The sequence below is a fragment of the Cryptococcus neoformans genome (assembly GCF_000091045.1).
Source record: "Cryptococcus neoformans var. neoformans JEC21 chromosome 8 sequence".
NCBI lineage: Eukaryota > Fungi > Basidiomycota > Tremellomycetes > Tremellales > Cryptococcaceae > Cryptococcus > Cryptococcus deneoformans.
The window spans coordinates 936,068-954,032 of record NC_006693.1 but is presented as its reverse complement, the minus strand read 5'-3'; the positions used below and the strand labels follow the sequence as shown (position 1 = coordinate 954,032).

The following is a 17,965-nucleotide window of genomic DNA, read 5'->3' as shown; positions in this document are numbered from 1 at the left end:
AGAGTTGGATGGTCGCCCGACATGGTCAACGAAGGGCTGTTCAGAATGATCGAATATGGGGCCTTGGAAGCCTTCCATCTTTAATTTGGATAACAAGCAAGTTAATGATATGACTCAGAATGCAGGTAGGATGATACCCTCGAGTATGGCAGAAAAAATGTGTGCAGCCAAGGGTGGAAACCTGTACCTCTTTACGTTCAACCTGTACCTCATTACGTTCTCTCAAAAAGTAAAATACATGCAGTAGTTAGATGAAGAAAATAGACTTAATCGAACAACCTGATAGCGTAACTCTATTCATCCCTCGCCCTCTTCCTTCTCTCTTCATCCCTGTCTTCGGCAGTCCTCTTACCACCTCTTCTGGCAGCATCCATAAACTGCTCCACACCGAACGGATCGGCGGATCCATCCAATGCCACGATAGTATCCTTCTCGAACTGGACAGGTCCTTCCCTCGCTTCGACTCCTTCAGCACCTTCGAACCCTCTAGTCGCATTACCCAATTGGAACCTGTCTTTGGACATCTCCTCTTTGATACCTTCTTCCGTACCACCACCAAATGATTCGTCGTTACGTGATGAGCCTGCAGGGCGGTAAATGGCGGCGGCGGCAGAGGATCCGGCAAAGAGGGGCTTGTCATAGAGGTTGTAAGAGTCTTCAGAGGCAAAGCCTGTAGAGAGAGCTTCTCGGTTGAAGAGACGGGAGTCGAGCAAGGTCTCCTTGGAAGCAGAAGGTTTGGCAAGGCCAAGAGCAATCTTTTCCGAGATATCTCGGTTCGCTTCTCTGTATTGAGAAGCAGGTTAGCAATCATAATAAAATAAAATAAATGAAACACTGACTTGGCAAGCATCTTGGCCCTCATCTCTGAACCCATATTAGACATCCTCATCTCCTTCTCTCTTTCCCTCCTCTTCTCTTCTCTGACAATATTTCGCTCCCTGATCGCTTCCTCATCCTCTTCTTCCTCGTCGCTCTCCTCTTCAGATCCGGACTCACTGCCGTAGCCACCCAGGTTGATACCAGTTTCTGCGGGTAGCCTGGAAGCAGACGCAGCCGCAACAGATCCTGAAACTGAGGATGACAAGCCTGATCGATCTTCTCGCGCTCGCTGGGCCAATAACCGCAACTCTTCCTCCTTACTGGTCTTTTGTTTCTGCGCAAGCAACTGTTGTAACTGCGCCCTCGCCCTGACTTCTTCTCTGATATGTCTATCGGCAATATACAATGATTCTGAGAACTTGGCAAAATTGTCATTGATATGCACATCTTGCAAACCTCGCCCATCGGCTGCAAGACGCTTGTCGAGAGGAATGGTGTAACCCTTGTTGTTCTTCCAATTGGAGATACAAGGAGGAATCATCCAGTCCTTCTGGTCTTGGGCAGTAGCAGCACGAGGTGGAGATTGAAGAACAGGGGGAGGTGGCTCGGCGGGACCACGGGGAATCTTCTTGTGCTTGAATCTTGGTGGCTCGAGGGGGTCTTCTTGAACCTCCGTCATCTTGATGATTCTCTGCTTTCCTTCATCGGCACTTTGGTTGGCGGGGGTGTATCGAATGTAGGTGGCGTCGCTGTTGGTCTTGGGAACATGTTTGGGCTGCGCAGCCTTGATCTTGCCGTGGGTAATACGTTCGAGAGCGAGTCGCGTTCGCTCAGCAGTTTCAGCAACAGAAAGATCGTCTGGTCGTTCCATTTGGCGCTCGGATTCAGTCACATCGGTACGATTGGCCAAAGGGACCAAGTCTAGTCATCCATAAGCCAATCGCCCGTGGTAAACTGATAGTGTGGCAACTCACCCTTGAAGCTGGACTGTACCCGAGACCCGGGGGCTCTCCCATGTTGCGCGATAGCATCATATCTCACCAGCCCATCCTGGTCTACTTGCAAAGCCAAAGTTGATCCTTGCCCTTTGTTCTTCTTTCCCATATCCAGCGGGTATTGAGCGACGTGGCACTATTGCAGCACCAACTCCATCAGTGGCAACTCTTTATTTATGAATTCATGCCATTCTTATGAGACTCACTTCAGGGTAAGCTCCACCACCATTAAAATCTGCAGCAGTCTTAGGCTTCCATCCCTTTCTTTGACCATACTTTGGAAGCTGAGGACCAGGAGTGGTAGGGAGGGGAGCGGGTGCTTCTTCGTATTCGGTAGTAGAGGTATGGAGAGGCGCGGGAAGAGCTCTGTATTAATTTTTTCTCTCTTTCAGCAGATTTCCTGTGATCCATGGCTACAGCACTTACCTCGTCAAGGCAGCCATTTTGCGAACTGTGATTAGTTGAGAACAGAAACTGAGATTATTATTATGGCTGTGGATCATAACGCACCATTCACGGGAGTCATTCAGAGGCACTTTCGGAGATAGCGGCGTTATGCTCCAGTGGCGATACCACTCTTCTCTTTCCACCCCTCTCTTTTCAGCGATATTGGAAATTATACAATATGCATATAGCGCATTATACGTAGACAAAGGTAATCTATCTTACAGTCTACATACAAGAATGATATTTCACATCGTAGCAAGTCGTAAAAATCGTTAATGCTCATCATATCTTTTTCCCAACATCCCTCCTTTTAGTCATCTCTCCAATTCTCCCTCTTACGGGCGCAGCCTTATTTCTTACAGATCCTGGCGTCTTTACAGGACTCTTGTCCAGTCCGCTTGCCCTCCCGCCTCCACCAACTGCTGGCACTCTCCTCACTCCTGCAGGCGCCTTGACAGATTCAGGCGTTTCCGCCTTCTCCTTGGGTACCGCTTTCCCCGGTGTCGAGCTGCCCAATTTGTCGATATCTACATTCCCATACTCCTTCCACACTTCAACAAGAGCAGTATCCATACTTGACATAGTGGGGATCCCTTTGCGCTGGGGCGTGCGAGTACTGGTCCGCGTGCAGGTACTCGCAGTAGTCCTCACGCTGGGGCTGGGGCTGGGGCTTGGGGTGCCCTTTGCTCGGATAATGGGTTTGACGCCAGTGGCCGAGGTAGCTCGTCCATTAGTGATAGTAGGCTTGGGGGCGAGACGAAGCGTAGAGGCAGGGGCAGGTTTACTCTCGGCTGAGGCAGGTTTACTTTCGGCTGAGGCAGTTGTGTTCGGTTTGACAGCTGCCTTGGCGGCAGCACCAGGATTGGCTTTCAACGACGGCGTCAATGTCCCAGTACTAGTTCTCGGACCCAAACTCGACACCCTCGCCCGTCTAGCCGCCGTTGCCGCACTGATTCCTGCTCTTGCACCGGTATTACCGGATGCAGCAGAATCCGTGTTGGCATTAGCGACGGTACTAGGAGGCGTAGACATTCTACCTCTGCCGACACCAGGTTTCATTCTTGAGCTTGCACGGGTGGAAATGGTAGATGCTGTGACAGGAGCGCCTGTCTTGGTCGCGTGAGCAGTGACAGAAGCGGCTGTCTTTATAGGGTGGGCAGTGACAGTAGGTGATGTGGCACTGAGAGGAGTGATGGAACGTCTGCCAATGGTCATACTGACAGCCGAAGCGGGCGTGGAGGCTCTTTTGGACACCGCGGCACTCGTCCCAGAGGCAATGGCGTCACCGGATGAAAGGGTAGTACTCCAAGGTCTCTGCCTAGCCGAAGAAGACGACCTGACTCTAATCGTTTCATTCCCTTCCTTCTTATTATCATTGCCACGATTGGTCACATGACTTATCGCCCGATTCATCGGCTGCGACCCCATAACTGGTGGCCCTTTAACTGAAGCGGGGCCTGATAATCTCGAAGCTGCCGAAACATTTGACGCAGCAGACCCGGCTCTCGCCATCACAGGCGGCATACTTCCCCTCCCTACTCCTCTTCTCACGACACTCTCCCCTTCTGACACGTACGCCCCTTCCGCATCTCTGTCGGCTGGTAACGACCGGAGACGGTTGGCGAACTTGGCGTTGGCAGAGGCTGTGGTGGTGGCGAGACTGACAGCTCGAGGTTGGTGTCGTCGAGTAATGGCGGCGGTAGTGGTGGTTGAGGCGATAGCTGGATCAGAGGTGGATGCGGAAGAGTCAGTCGCCGGAGGAAGGGTAGACGAACGCAGAGCTGAGGGTCGCGGTCTAACGGATGTCGCTGTCTTTACATTTGCATTGCCGCTCGCACTCGACAATGCTACACCGCTCATCCTGGAGACTGGTCTGCTGTCACTCTCTCCCTTGGTATTGTCTAGCCTTGATAAACCAGAACCGGCCACACCAGACACTCTTCGATCGCGTGCGTTTTTGGGTACGACCTTCTTCCTCGGCCTCGGCTCGGCAGGTATCAATATATCTCCATCACCAAACACGAAGCTCATCACGGTCTCCTCGTCATCGTCATCCTCTTTCTCTTCACCTTCACTACCTTCACCACCTTCCCCGAGCCGTTTTTGTGTCGGCCCAAAAGACTTTGAGCGTCTGGCAAACCCTCTCAGACCATCCAGCCCAAGCGACTTGTCATACTGTGGGGGGGAGAGGTCACCCATGGAACGAACTTTGGAAGGAGTCAATTTGGAGGGTCCCGAGCAATGATGGGTTTGTGCTTGGACACGTCCTGAGGCGAAGTGGTTGTGCGGGGTACCGGGGATTGTGGGGAGGGTATGTGCTCTTGATGAGAGTGATGTCCGGGGAGAACCATTTTGGGCGATCGCACTATGAATGTTTGTTAGCCTCTTTATTTCGACAGGACATAACAAGGCTCTGGAGATCCATCAGGCTCACCTCTTCCTGCCCTGCTCTTTTCCCTCATCTTCATCCATATGCCACGCCCAAACTCTCACGAATTTATACATGTTCCTCTCTCTTCCCCCTCCCTTCCGCCCAGCTCCATTCCCGCTCCTCTTCTCACCGTTCTTTGGAGATACTGACAATGGCAGGGTCGTTGTCCCCGTCTTGGCACAGAGAAGAGACATATCTGTGAATTTCACAACCCAAAGTTCATCTTTACCCCCCCCTTGACCTTTGAGGATGTCGCTCAGTTTACGTGAGCTTTTCTTTGGTCGCACCGGCTTTGCGCAGTCACTGGAGTTAGGCGGGTCGGTGGATAAACGGAGGTTGGCAGTTGATGAGGATACTTCGGAGACGGGTGTTTCGCTAATCAAAAGACGGTTGGATTTCGGGACTAACAACACCTGTTCGCAAAAGTTAGGATTGATTGCTCAATACGTAAAAAAAAAAAATCAAGGCAGCTCACTTTGTCACCATCTAACCCTGCAATCCTCCCCCAAATATCCCTTGTTCCCTCGCGTTCCTCCTCTCCAACCTTCTCATCTTCTAAAGCCCTCATCACTCCCTCAATCTCCTCAACCATCTCCGCTGTCTTCTCGTACTCTTTCAAACTAGGATCAGTATGATATAATAGGTTTTGGAACATGAGCGGGTACTTGAGCAGCCGTTGAAAAGGTTTAGACAGCGAGATGAGTAAACCTGGTGAGCCAGAGGCGAGTGCGAGGGATTCGAGGTGGGTGAGATAAGCTGTCAGAGCGCTAGGATGGCGGGCGGAAGAGGATCGCGCGGAGGGGAAAGAGGCGCGTTTGGCTTTGGAGAATGAGGTGGGTGGGGGAGGGTTAGGGTGGGAGAGGGCGTGGGTCACTTGTTGTAAGGCTTTCTCGAGGTGGAGGACGTAGATGCTGTATTCTCGTAACACGTACGACTGTACGTCAGCAGGAGCTTATCAAAAAGGAAACTTACATGTGCGATGAAAATATCTGCCAGGCTTCTGACAAGGGGGTACTGCTCATCATATCTCCTTCTTAATGCCGCGGTCAACTTCAAGTGTCCTTCCAGTATCCCACTATTTATCGCTTTGAGGACCAAAGCCAGATCTTCCGGTAATTCCACATCTTCTCTGCTGGGGATATCGGATGACGAGGTTCTAGGGTGTTTAGACACCTTGTGAAATGATTTGCGTGAAACAGCACTGGGAGCGCGAGAGGGTGCGCTGGAAGGTGCTCTTGGGAGAGGAGGTAATGACTGATGTTTCAACGACATCGTGCTTGCTTTTTCCAAGAGCCGATTTTCCGCACTGGTGAATGTGTTGGATACTGTCAACCTTGCCGAGTTTGAATTTAAAGAGTTAAATCCAAGACCAGCACCCAGTGAAGGCGCAGAGCAAAATCCGAAACCTAGCAAATCTTCATTGGGTGTTAATGGCGCAGCGGAACTTGTCGAACTATCTGACGGTGATCTGAATTGGGGGGCTGTGGAAGCAAATTTTGAAGCGATCGGCAAATGGATAGAAGATCCGTCGATTGAAGGTGCGTAAGATGAAGAAGTAGGGGATGTGGCCGACCTTGTGTGGGCAAGAGGGTGGAAAGGATCGAAAAAATCGAGGCGGGGAGAGGTGGAGGAATGTACAAGGGGCTTGCAGAATGCTTCGTTTATAGCTAGTAAATCGTTCAAGTATCTACCTGTCAGCTCATGTTACGGCTGGTAGACGCACCTTTCTTCACTGCTGACAATCTCCCATAACACCTCTTGCCTGGTGCGTTCTTGCATTCCAATATTATCTACTAAATCTGGGTCTGTCATCTCGCTCCAAGAGTTTGCTACAGGCAAGAAACTAGTAGTGCTTCCAGTAGCTAAGCTCATTTCGGAAGGACTTGGACTGAATACACCCGAGTGAAGTTTGGTATGCGATGATCCGCGAAGTGACGGCGATGGAAGTGATGCCTTGCGAGAGGATGAGGGGCGGGGGAAGGAATGGATAAATGATTGACGAGAGGAGCTTGCTCGCGATATTGGATCTGGTCGATAATCGATACGCTTGGGTAACGCTTCTTGTGGATTCGACGTAGACTCCAGGCGAGAGTTCAACGCGACACTAGCCGCAGGCGTAGGAGGCGGTGATTTGAATGTTACTTTCCGCTCTACATTGGCTATCGGGTTCCTTGTTTCTTCAGTCGTATCCGGAGGCCCAGAGGTAAACCCGTCTGTTACTTGATTTTCAAAGTCGCCTACCAGAATCTCCTCTGGTGGTTCTTCTATATGTTCTCGAGATTGCAATGGCGGTGTTGCACCACTGACACTACTACTGGATCTAGGTTTGAGAATGGACAGTCTCTCTTTTTCTTTGCCTCTTGACGATGGATTCGGTTTCTCCTTGTCGTTCAGATGTTTTAACCGAGAGAAGAGTGACTTCATAGTTGCGTCGGTGTATCGCTACACTCTCCTCTATCTGGATTGTACTTGTAATGTCGATAACCAAGCGAGCTGCTGTTTTTTCGAGACTTCTTTCACGGGGATGCCGTACGTCGACGGTGCGTATCGCCAGATGGTGCGAGATGCAGGTGCCCCAATCTTAATTGGCGTTATAAGCTATAGCAGTCAAGATGTTGGTCGTATTTATGGTGACCATGTTCTGTTGCAGTTCTGCTGCGACAAAACCACAAGTCAGACGCGGTCAGTGCGCGTCAATAGGGAATAATTACATAATTCCAACGAGTTACGTAATACTCAACTTGCCTATTCCGTCCAATACGTAATTGAGTAATTGCATGTCAAAATGTTTTCGCGGTGCGCCGGTGACGTTGGTGATTTCACTTCGGCCAAGCGGGACTCGATATCTCTTCCCTTCCCTCTTCTTTCTCTCTCCTTCACTAATTACTCGACAAGGCGTTCCCACGGAATACACATTTCCTGCACGCATATTAGGACATATAACGCAGCATACATCAGCACCGCGCCAGTCAGTGCACTCCTCGGACGGCTTTAACGTTGGCTTATGCCGCACAGGAACGGCGTCTTCGGCAGCATCGCTCAATACAGCACACCACACCACACATGTCGACAGTACTATAACCCACCACCCGTCAAGTCACAACAGAGTACTCCATCGCTGTCTGCACACGTGATCTGAAATGACTCTCCTCTCAAAACCATCCCGGTCCTACGCCAACGTGGATCACGACGCAGAAGGTCTCAGTGCAGTCGGCAGTGGCCCCTATTCATCCACGCAGCAAGGAAAAAAATTGAGCAAGAAAGGCGATGGATTCAAGACGTATCGTCCGCGTGAGTATCCCTCTACGTCATCTATACACTGCTGACCTTTCACTAGCCATAAGTGAAACACACCTTCGACGATCACTAGGGTACGATCCTCATCCCACTTCTCACTTTGCGCCCCTTCCATCCGCCTTCCAATCCCACCGCATCAAGAAAGAGCAGGCCCTTGCAGGTCAACGCGCCGAGGCCGACCACCTTCTCCAACCAGGCTATCGATCTTATCATCCTTCAGACGAAGCTGATTCTTCCGTCGCTCCTCGGCGCACGGCAGGCGGTCTTGGCAGTCTACGGCCAAGCCCCAGCACGTCCAGCTTCAATGGCTCGGCAGCAATTGGAAACGGACGTCGAGCGGCCGGGGTGTATATGGATTCAAATGGGAAACTGCATGATACCGAATACGACCCGTTTGCTGGTGTCAAGGATATGACCAGAGCAAAATCGAATCGCCGAAGCGCGTTTGGGAGCGAAAGGCATCATCGCGCCGGTTCCTCTTCATCATCCTCCAGCGATAGCGGCCAAGCGTCTTATCGACGACCGAGTCATGATATGAGAGAGGAAGAAGAGGTTAGACGCAAGCTGCAAATAGAGAGGCAACAAATGGACGATGTTTCATCTTACGTCGCTAGACGGAAAAGTTTGCTTTCAGAACGAGAAGGAAGTGGTAGAGGTAGTCCATCAATCAGGTCGAGCGAGGACGGACCGCCAACAGGAGGTAGCTTTGTTACGGCTCGCACAAGATCTCAGCAGGGATACTACTACCCTTCACCTTTATCACCCTCTTTTGCGACGCAAGGTGCGAGTTTCGCCAACGGTTACCCTTCACGCACTCCTACAGCATCTGCTTTTCCTGCTTCTGCCGGTGAAGGCACACCACCTGAAAAGTCGACAGAAATGACACGAGCTAAATCACCTCCGCCTCCACCCAAATACGAACCTCCTCCTGTAGAAAGACCCAAACCAAAATCAAAAGTTGAAGTGAAAGATGGTACCACCAAAATCATTGGCTTCGACGGACCTGTACGTCCGATCTCACCTAACCCACCGCCAACCGAACAATTCTCCAGCCTCCGCGTCCGTTCCCCTTCCCTTTCATCCTCATCACACCACCTCAGCCCGCCAGGCGCACCTGCTTCTGCCGCAGAAGGATTATCTGCGGCTTCGAGGTCCTCTGCAGATTTGACTCGTCAAATGCGCTCACCGAGACCGATTGAAAGGCGACATCAGGCGAGGGACGATATTTACCCTGAAACGCCTGCGCAGACTAAACGACGACAAGAGCGTGAGCAACGCCGGCTTGTTTCGGGCCATGGACCTCCTGCTCATGCGTTACCACCTTCAGCAAGCCACAACACCGCTCTCGCGGTTGACACTGCTCTTGCAGAGAATGGCGGGGCAAGAATTTTGCCAGAGATTGAAATCGTTGAGGATGATGATCCGAGAATCGTCTTTCCTAAAGAAGGCAAAACCACAAGGGTGCAGAAGACGCATGATCATGTCATCAAAGGCCCATTCTCACATGCTCTCCAAGCGCGAAAGGGGTCTCATGCATCCTCCACGGCGCTCAACACGTTTGCCAGTGCAGGCAACGGCGGTTTTTCCTCTGCTATTGGCCATTCTTCATCAATACACGACTTTTCTTCTCTTACCCGCCCCAAGTCACTAACTGGCTCAAAACCTGGTTCATCCGTTATAGATGATGCCGGCGGTTATCTCCCCAGTCGATGGGCGAGCGGAGATAAAAATTTGAGAGTGACAGAGGATGAGAGAGAAAAATATAGACCGAGGGAATGGGGTGGGAAGTATGGTGATCTGGGAGGAAGGGAAAATGAATGGAGGTAAGTTCATCATCCAATCTCTATCGTATTTGCAATGTAGGAATGCTGATGCTTTTGCTTGTTTAGACCGACACCAAAAGACCAAATGAAGCGCAACCTGAAAGACATAGCGACAAGCGCTAGGTTTAGTTTGTATAGGACAAAGAAGAAGTTGTTACGGAAAGCCGATCTTTAGAAAGGTGCCTCACAACCATCCCTCCAAGTCAAGTATCTTTGCTTGTTCCATGGTTTTCCTTCGTCATCTTCCTATCATCGGAATATTCAGTCAGATTATGTGTTCCTGATTTTTGTAGCAGTTTCTGTTGTCTTTGCGGTTGTATGTGTTCTTAACTTTTTTTTTTCAGACTGTTTGGGCTTATATACCAAGCAAGATCTATTGTATACACGTTCATTTCCTTTCTTACCTCGTTCAGCCATATATCATTTGCTATCAGCCAGAGTTGTGGATTCCATTCCTGGAAGTGCAAAAGGCTTTTCTTGGTTTAGCCGACATGTATCGCAATATACCATTATTCCATATGTGTACATCAAATACCATTTTGTGCGGTACATGGCCAGCCGTTTGAGAATGGAGTTGGACAAAATTACTCTTTTTTACCATCACCTGCACAGCATTGTAGCACTTTAGCAAACAGCAGCCTGAGTAACCTTGGCAAACCACGTGTAAAATAAGAGGCAAAATGCATCAATCGTATCAAAAACAGTAATAAAAATCAGAGAATTCATATCACATCGTGTATCTAAACACCAGAAAGCTATAAATTGAAGTACGAAAAATAGATTAATGAAGGGGTTAGGAAGGTAAAATAAAAGAGAGAGAGCTCTTAGTCTAATCTGCCTCCAAGCCCGTAAATCGTATAGCATAGCTAGATAACTAAATTACTTCGCACAATTAGCCAATAAATCCTTTCCTTCGTAAAATTAGGGGTCATCAATCACTCATTTCGAAAAGCCGCAAGTGGGTATCACTCGAAGAGAAATATATGGAAAAAAAAAGAAAAACATCCACAACACTGCCTGAATCTCACATCCTTTCAGCCTTACAGCTTCTTCTTATCACCATGTTTCTTCACTTCCCCCTTCTCTTCCCTCTCCTTGTCCCCATCTGTCTGTTGATCATCGGATACCTGACCATGGGGGTCATAATGATAACTTTCGTACCCGTGCGCACCCGCCGTACCGCCATCAGCTGTCGAGGGTCTACTCCTCACCGCCTTGGGAGGACTACCTAACAACGCGGAGATCGCCAAACTACCCCTTCTCTCCGTAGTGGCAGGCAACCAGTTGGGATCATGCGGGCGTGGAGGGTCCATGGCTCCATTACCTGGTGCCGCACCGGGATGAGGGTGAGGATGAGGAGCACCGTGCGCGCCGTTCGCGTGAGCAGGGGTGGAACTATCGGGAAGTTGAGAGTTAGAAGATGATGATGGCCGGGGGTGTTTACGGTCATCCTTGCCAAAGTCATCTTCCGCGCGACGCTTGCGGGAGTCGTAGTTTTGATATGGGTAACCCTCAGCGCCTGGATTGGGAACGTTGTATTGGAAGGGAGACTCGTGAGGTGGAGGAGCAGTTGGGGGTGCACCGGTGCCGTATCCCTGAGCGTAGGGTCCGCCATTAGCCGCCGCAGGAGGGTACTGGCCCTGCCAACCTGGAGGATGGTACTCGTACACGTCTTCCCTAGGAGGATATGAGCCGTGAGCAGCATGTGCAGGAGGGTAATAGCCTTCGGGAGGAGGAGGGTATGCAGCGGTGTCGTGAGGAGGGTAGGTACCGTGTCCCGGAGGAGAAGACCAGTTGGGAGGCTGTTGTTGAGCAGGAGGGACGTTGCCGTACATTGGTGACTGGGGAGGAGGGCCGTGGGCAGGAGCAGGAGGCTCAGACTCGGAATAATGCGCAGGAACGGGGAGTTCACGGCCTGAAGCAGACATGGGTCGGTAGGGGTAAGGCAACCCAGACATCGACTCGCCAGAAGAACCAGACCCAGGGGCAGTAGGAGGTCGAGCAGAGTCATAGTAGCCCTGTTGGTAGCCATAGCCCGCAGACGAACTGGGTCTCCTTGATGGTCCAGCATCGTCATTAAGACTATGCTCAGGCACATAAGGGTAATCATACCCGCCATTAGTCCTGGGTCGAGGATGAGGGGGGGCATTCCACTGAGATTCGTGGTACTGAGCGTAAGGAGAGTTTTGCTGGCTGTGGCCATTTGTAGCAGCAGCTTGGGCAGCGGCGGCGGCTTGAGCGGCTTGGGCTTTGCGGGTCTCGCGACGTCGTTCGACTGCACCCTTAGGCACCTCGACAACTTCACCTCTTCGTCGTTGTTCTCTGCTAGCACGCTGAGAAAGGGCAGCGTGGATAGGCGCGAGAGAAGCAAGCATGGTTTCATTCAGCTGAGCCTGTTCAGCGTGGACGGTAGCAGCGTGCTGACGTAGGTTGTCGAGCCTGGAGAATGCTTTGCCACAGTGACAAGGGAAAGGACGTTCACCGGTATGTTTTCTGGATTTGTAATTAAGGTACCAGGGGTAACAAAGGACGCGAAACCACTTATCAGTCAAGGTACAATCGTTATCGGCAAACACTAAAAGCCACTCACCTCACATGCCTTGCCAAATGCTCACTTCTTGTAAAGACCTTGTCACAATCACCGTAACCTCTGCACCTAAACATTTTGCCACCAGACACACCTACGGGGATGATAGGCTGCCCATCGGGGGTATAACCAGTAGCTGAAGGAGGTCGGTTAGAGCTGCTAGGAGGGGAAGGAATAGGTTGTTCCGATTGTTGTTGTTGCTGTTGCTGCGGGGGCAGATAGTAACTACCAGAAGGAGGATGTTGGGGTGGATAAGCGCTAGAGCCAGTGAGTGGCGTCATAGGTTGAGGAGGATAACTATGGGAAGAACCAGGAGGACCTGCCATTTCGGGATGGTATACTTGATTAGGTGATTCGTTAGGTGCGGATGCACCCTTGTTGTAACCATGAGATGAAGGAAGTCTCTGATCAGGCGAAGTAGATTCGTGACCGGGACCGTGAGCGGAGCCTGGCGCACGGGAGTAGTTATAATATGCTCGGTCGTCGGGAGCTGCGAAGCTCATGTTGTACGTGAGATGTGAATGTAAGGAGGTGGCGCGGGCGTTCCAGGAACTACGGTGTGGTGTGGGAAATCACTGAAGGACAAAGGAAGACAAAGAAGGATGTTTCGTCGTCTTTCATCTATCCGCAAAGCGATAACGACGGACCTGATCTACGCTTCGTGACCTGTACTGTGAGTCGCGCTGACGAAGCCTGTTGAATGGCGTCAGCAACCGTTACATTGTGGTCTGGCAGATGAAGCGGAAAGAAAATGCCGAGATCATATTTACTAATCCACCCACAACTCCCGACATCGACCCCATGGTAGAATATTCTGCGCCGGCTGCGGTGCCAGATGCTCGGGCTCACGCCAGCCATCCTTTCATGGTACCTTTGCAATGCTCACCACAGCTGTCTTCGTAACTCCGGCGAAAGATAAGTGTTCGTAAGACACCTATAACCCGAGCGCCAGATGGAAGAAGGGAAGAGGATGGGGCAAAGAAGTGCAAACTGGGCGCGGAAATACCGAGATCCTTCTCGAGCACAGCAAGGTGTCTTCGCGAACATATGTAAAGCAGAGACCCTCTTCCATCCCCGACGGAGAACGTCACCCGAGTCGCAAAGAAGTCCGATGCACGATCATAGACACGTATGTACTCACTTGGTTGGGCCGACAAATTCCAATATACTTGACTCTTCCCCGAGTAGTGGCTGTCGTGGACGGCCTGCAAAAACAAGCAGAATCAGCATCCCACACGTTTGTCATATTTGCAGGTCCCAGGGCTATCTGATTGCCCTGGAGATAAAAGTAAGATGGCAGACGAGGGAATACCTCAGGGGCGACATACAAAGCAAGGCCCATGAATGAATTGCCCGAATGGATTACTTTCGACAAGTCAAGGGCAAGTATTTTCGCTCAAGTCCACACTGAGAAGAAGGGTGGCGAACAAGGTCATTAAGATGCCTCGCGACGCGTCAAAGATGACGAAAAGTGGTATCTTTTTAGGTAGACCACTGCGAGCAGCATGGCGGACTACAGAGAGGCAGGATGCGTGGCTCACCTTGTGGAAGTTTTATTTGTTCACGGGAGTAGGGCGCTAGGAAGGCCACGTGTGGGTGAAACGGGGGAATAGGAAATGGAAAAGTGTGTAAGAACACGGAAATGTAATTATGAAAGACAAGGAGATGTTGTTATGAGATGTCGCCGGATGTTATTCTGCTGGCTGGCGTCAAGATTGGAGAGATGAGGATTTGTGATTTGGGGGAGTTGCCAAGGTACCGCCCCTGGCAGATTACTCTCCACTCATCCCTCAAAAAAGCGATCCGTGCCCAGTCTTTCCCACTTGTTTTTAGCGTCCTTTTCCCGCCCTGTCTGTCCCTGGCCCCGCCCTGACTGACAGGCACCGATTTCCAGCATCTCAGACCTTCACATTAACCATTTTTTTTTTCCAATTTTCTCCCAGTTTTGTCGCTCAGATGCGTGCCACGTCAGAGACATCTGAAACCATCGTGGAAGTGGTTGCCGGAAGAAACCGATACTTTCGGTCGGCGGAAGCTTGAATATCGCGGCCGTTGCGTTGTCTGCTGCCTCTCATTAACGGCCACAACAACCAACGAAGATGGGTGATGGATGATCCCGTATGGTGATGGGTGAATTGATGCATTTTACTCTGATTTGTTAGCGTCAGAGGCTGAACGCTGGACGCCGCCCACTGAACGCTGCGCAGAAAAGGGAGGTGCAGAAAAGAGTGCGAGAGAGAATTACGTACGTATCATCAGCTGACAACCAGGGACGACAACGGACAACAACGGCGGCGCCGGCAGCGTTCGCAAAGACGTTCGGTCCAGGTCCAATCAGACGGCACAACTCAGCCGTACGTCTATTTCCTATCTCTCCTTGCCGCAATGATCCACGCATTCCACATCTAGCATGACTGGCTTGCGTCGTGTCGCTTTGCGGCGCTCATCGCCGGACGAAAAGAACCCGGAGCAGTGCATAATAAGGTTCTGACTACTACGTAGATCATCGCAATCTGCCGTCGTAAACTCTGGTTCCAAGAACAAAAAGAGCAATGGACGTAGAGCTGCGTCTGATAGACCCCGTTTCATGTTTTACCAAGGGGAAAAAGTCGCATCTCACAGAGGCAAGCTTTCGCGCGCATACGTCAAGAGGCAAAGGAAAGAATGCCATCACGGATACTTCATCCATATCCTCCTCTTTCCGTCTTCACCAGCTTAATAACGTCATCTATCAATTTCACATCGAAGGGGATCATCATCTAACGTTATTATTATCGTGTTCTCGAATATTGGTCCAGTTCATCAATCTCGTTCTTGCTGTAGGTTCGGTCGAATTACCAAGGCCGCGGCAATGCCGGTGATAGCGGGAAAACATATGGTACGCTCCTCCTAAGGTATGGATGGCTCCACCGTTCCAAGGAAGTTTGAATGAAGCGTTCAACCGCTTCCTGTCCTCCCATTATTGTCACGTAACTTATTTCTCATTCCTTGAACTCTCTTGTGATTATCGTATCACAGATCGTTCATTGTAGACTGTAGATCTCCTAGATCTATCCGTGCTCTCCGCGTTACGCATCTATTTATCGCCTCTTATCTTTTCCGCCGATGTGGATATGTTTATGACCGCGCCACTATTGTCACCTTCGAGCCCCCTGTGCCTCGTTTTCTCTGCCTAACTATATTTTACCGTCCTAACTATATTTTACGCTCTCTCACGGAACTCACCAATGAGTCGGGTGGCGCATTGTGGCTGATATCTCCGCTTCATGCGTATTCTACAACCCGCGGCAGCTTGAACGAGTCCTGGGGAATTCTTCCGTGCAGGTAATGGCCGTAAGCTGGTAAGATCTTCCCCATCACCCAGTAATCCGAGGCTCTCCATTATGGTACTTGTATAATCTAAGTACTCTTTGCCAGGCATTCCAGGCTGGCCCAAAGCAATGATAGGGAACAGCCTAGAGAGGTGAGTTATTTCTTCTTCGTCTTCTCCGGTCAATTCCACCCCCAGATCCCACCCAGCGCTAGGAACATCATGCATAGACATTCGCTCCACAAGGCCATTGAGATATACTCGTTGGCGACTAAAAGGAGCCCAAACGACGAGAAACTAAACAAAGAAACTAAGGTAAATCGGAACAGAAGCAAAGAAGAGAGTGGCCGTGACATAGGTAAAGTAAATAGTAACAGGGAAGGGATGGTGGGTAACTTTGGAAAAGCAAGTCGGTAGGTAGAATATAGGTGACAAGGTGAAGATGAAATGAATTAGAAGATGAAGATGATAGAAGCTAAGCATAAAGACATACTCAGTTGAACGATGGACAGGGGACAGGCACTCAACTGCACGGAACCTGCCACACCCATCCTCCACTCAACAACTCCGGCTAACGCTTTAGCCGCCCATTATGAGGGGATAAAGAATGAAAAGCCAAGGACATCGGGTCTAGGTTGACGCCAACTCGCTGGTTAGGCGTCCATGCATCATATCGCACCAAAGCAATGGAAGCAGTACTATGGTTTGCAATCCCGTGGTGTGGGCAATAACGTTCAGCTTATTCTTTCAGTTCTTCCGCCTTGTACTACTGACTAGCCTTAGCAATCTTCAACAATAGCAGCATCATCAATTGTTGTTGTTGTTGTACTGGATTTATAAAATTTAAAAAAAATCCACGTGCCTTTTTCGATCGTTCTCCACGAATTTGATGATGATGTTTCAACAAGTTCAGCAGCAACTGCGTCCTTGCTATTCACACCAAATCGGGATTGACTGGGGCTTCGATTACTGCCATGGTCGGCCCTTGCACACTTGACACATCTTCCCGTAAGATACGAGCCGTCTTTGGACTCTTTTGGTCGCCATTTTCGCCGGTTTTCCCCTCGTTCCCTTGGCGATTACTGAGTTCGCATTTTATCACTAAAGGCAAGTAAATGGGTGTGAGATGAAAAGGTGGCAGGCAGTGTGTCATACGCTATGCACTCCTTCCTTCCTTGCTGTAAGCAATGCAAGAACGGAGTAGATGACTATATGCCACTGTTGTTTCACTCCTTTTCTTGCTATCTATTTCCTTATTTGGTTCGGTAGTAACAGTTCGCTGTCGTGGAAGCTAGGATGCCGGAGTCTCTTGTATTTTGATTGGGGTTTGATGATGGATTCGGTTATAGCACTGTTCGTTTCCGGCTGCTTTTACACTTGCAAATCCTATCTTTCAATTTGGAGCTATCTTCTTTTCATTTAAGCTCATACAGGCAAGACAATATCATGTTGTGGTGCCATATGTGCGGTGTCAATGTCCAACGAGGGACATGTCTTCAGCCTGTAATCAACAATTTAAAGATCACAAAGTCAAGCTTGTTAAAACTAACCCTGTCAGTGAATGATCAGCGTCCAGTTTGTTAGTTGCCAATCTTCAGAAGTCAGTTACCACGCACATCGTCAGGTGCGTGAGGCTGAAATAAGAAGGCCGGTAATGTTTAGCGCTTGCCGCGTCTGTTGGCGCTTTGCTTATCAAAAAAGGTGCTGTGCGCCTTTGCCTCGATAGTGTAGGTAGGTGTCATCTGATGAAACGTGTTAAATGCCCTTTCATTTGACCTTTCCTCATGGGCGAAGTGGGAAGAGCAAAGAAGTGGATAATGCACGTAGAGCCGGAAAGAAAGGCGCGAGACATATGCGCTCAGCTGTGGAGAAAGCAGTCAGTACCGGCTACCGACTAGCTGCCGAGAAGCCGGAGCAGGGACAGTGCCTTGTTCCTCGATATGGCTGACTCCATAATTCATATGGCTTGTTCTGTTGTTCATTTTTGGGTTTGGGCTGTCTGCATCCTTTACCATGCGCATGCTTTTTTATGGTATCGCACACCACCATGGGGCCGCTCATCAGTGGGGCTTGTGAAGGGTGGCACTGGTCATGGGTTGAGTGAGGGTGGTTGACCACCGAAGAAGGATGTAAGACTACTGCTGAAAGTATCTTCAAAAATAAAGCAGAGCAACTTATCGATTTTTGCCTAGTTTAATTAATTTATCTCACTCGATGACAAGTTGTGGGTATAGACTCAGGCAACTCGCCATTTGA

General features: G+C 50.1%; 4 protein-coding genes across 5 annotated transcripts; 1 reads left to right on the top strand and 3 right to left on the bottom strand.

Annotated features, from left to right (window-relative positions):
• Positions 1-220: 220 nt before the first annotated feature.
• On the bottom strand, positions 221-2,295 carry CNH00830 (cell cycle control protein cwf13, putative). The gene is made up of 5 exons (XM_572276.2): positions 2,241-2,295; positions 2,021-2,180; positions 1,794-1,950; positions 840-1,740; positions 221-783 (listed from the first exon to the last, which is right to left on the bottom strand). Exons 1-5 carry the CDS (start codon positions 2,255-2,257, stop codon positions 294-296), a joined length of 1,725 nt encoding a protein of 574 aa, XP_572276.2. The 5' UTR covers positions 2,258-2,295; the 3' UTR covers positions 221-293.
• Positions 2,296-2,449: 154 nt separating this feature from the next.
• CNH00850 (hypothetical protein) lies at positions 2,450-7,327 on the bottom strand. Its single transcript, XM_024657641.1, has 5 exons — positions 6,416-7,327; positions 5,665-6,379; positions 5,168-5,626; positions 4,696-5,105; positions 2,450-4,626 (listed from the first exon to the last, which is right to left on the bottom strand). Exons 1-5 carry the CDS (start codon positions 7,114-7,116, stop codon positions 2,544-2,546), a joined length of 4,368 nt encoding a protein of 1,455 aa, XP_024513321.1. The 5' UTR covers positions 7,117-7,327; the 3' UTR covers positions 2,450-2,543.
• Positions 7,328-7,523: 196 nt separating this feature from the next.
• CNH00860 (hypothetical protein) lies at positions 7,524-10,322 on the top strand. The gene is made up of 3 exons (XM_572279.2): positions 7,524-7,983; positions 8,030-9,812; positions 9,879-10,322. The coding sequence occupies exons 1-3, from the start codon at positions 7,833-7,835 to the stop codon at positions 9,985-9,987; spliced, it is 2,043 nt and encodes a 680-aa protein (XP_572279.1). The 5' UTR covers positions 7,524-7,832; the 3' UTR covers positions 9,988-10,322.
• Positions 10,323-10,478: 156 nt separating this feature from the next.
• On the bottom strand, positions 10,479-14,077 carry CNH00870 (RNA polymerase II transcription factor, putative). Of its 2 annotated transcripts, XM_024657642.1 has the most exons (5): positions 13,941-14,077; positions 13,728-13,806; positions 13,541-13,604; positions 12,403-13,092; positions 10,479-12,305 (listed from the first exon to the last, which is right to left on the bottom strand). In XM_024657642.1, the coding sequence occupies exons 4-5, from the start codon at positions 12,900-12,902 to the stop codon at positions 10,853-10,855; spliced, it is 1,953 nt and encodes a 650-aa protein (XP_024513322.1). In that variant the 5' UTR covers positions 12,903-13,092; positions 13,541-13,604; positions 13,728-13,806; positions 13,941-14,077; the 3' UTR covers positions 10,479-10,852. The 2 variants fall into 2 exon arrangements, with proteins under 2 accessions (XP_024513322.1, XP_572280.1); XM_572280.2 differs by lacking the exon at positions 13,728-13,806.
• Positions 14,078-17,965: the final 3,888 nt, after the last annotated feature.

Excerpts from the sequence above, each read along its gene's own strand:
- CNH00850 (XM_024657641.1), bottom strand. The coding sequence starts at position 7,116 with ATGAAGTCACTCTTCTCTCGGTTAAAACATCTGAACGACAAGGAGAAA. Across the intron at positions 6,380-6,415 it reads ATTGTCAGCAGTGAAGAAAG|ATACTTGAACGATTTACTAG; the intron begins GTGCGTCTACCA and ends GCTGACAGGTAG. Across the intron at positions 5,627-5,664 it reads CAGATATTTTCATCGCACAT|TCGTACGTGTTACGAGAATA; the intron begins GTAAGTTTCCTT and ends GCTGACGTACAG.
- CNH00830 (XM_572276.2), bottom strand. Across the intron at positions 1,741-1,793 it reads GGTACAGTCCAGCTTCAAGG|ACTTGGTCCCTTTGGCCAAT; the intron begins GTGAGTTGCCAC and ends ATGGATGACTAG. Across the intron at positions 784-839 it reads AGGGCCAAGATGCTTGCCAA|AGAAGCGAACCGAGATATCT; the intron begins GTCAGTGTTTCA and ends TTCTCAATACAG.
- CNH00860 (XM_572279.2), top strand. The coding sequence starts at position 7,833 with ATGACTCTCCTCTCAAAACCATCCCGGTCCTACGCCAACGTGGATCAC. Across the intron at positions 7,984-8,029 it reads ATTCAAGACGTATCGTCCGC|CCATAAGTGAAACACACCTT; the intron begins GTGAGTATCCCT and ends ACCTTTCACTAG. Across the intron at positions 9,813-9,878 it reads GGAAGGGAAAATGAATGGAG|ACCGACACCAAAAGACCAAA; the intron begins GTAAGTTCATCA and ends TTGCTTGTTTAG.
- CNH00870 (XM_024657642.1), bottom strand. The coding sequence starts at position 12,902 with ATGAGCTTCGCAGCTCCCGACGACCGAGCATATTATAACTACTCCCGT. Across the intron at positions 12,306-12,402 it reads CATTTGGCAAGGCATGTGAG|AAAACATACCGGTGAACGTC; the intron begins GTGAGTGGCTTT and ends TTACAAATCCAG.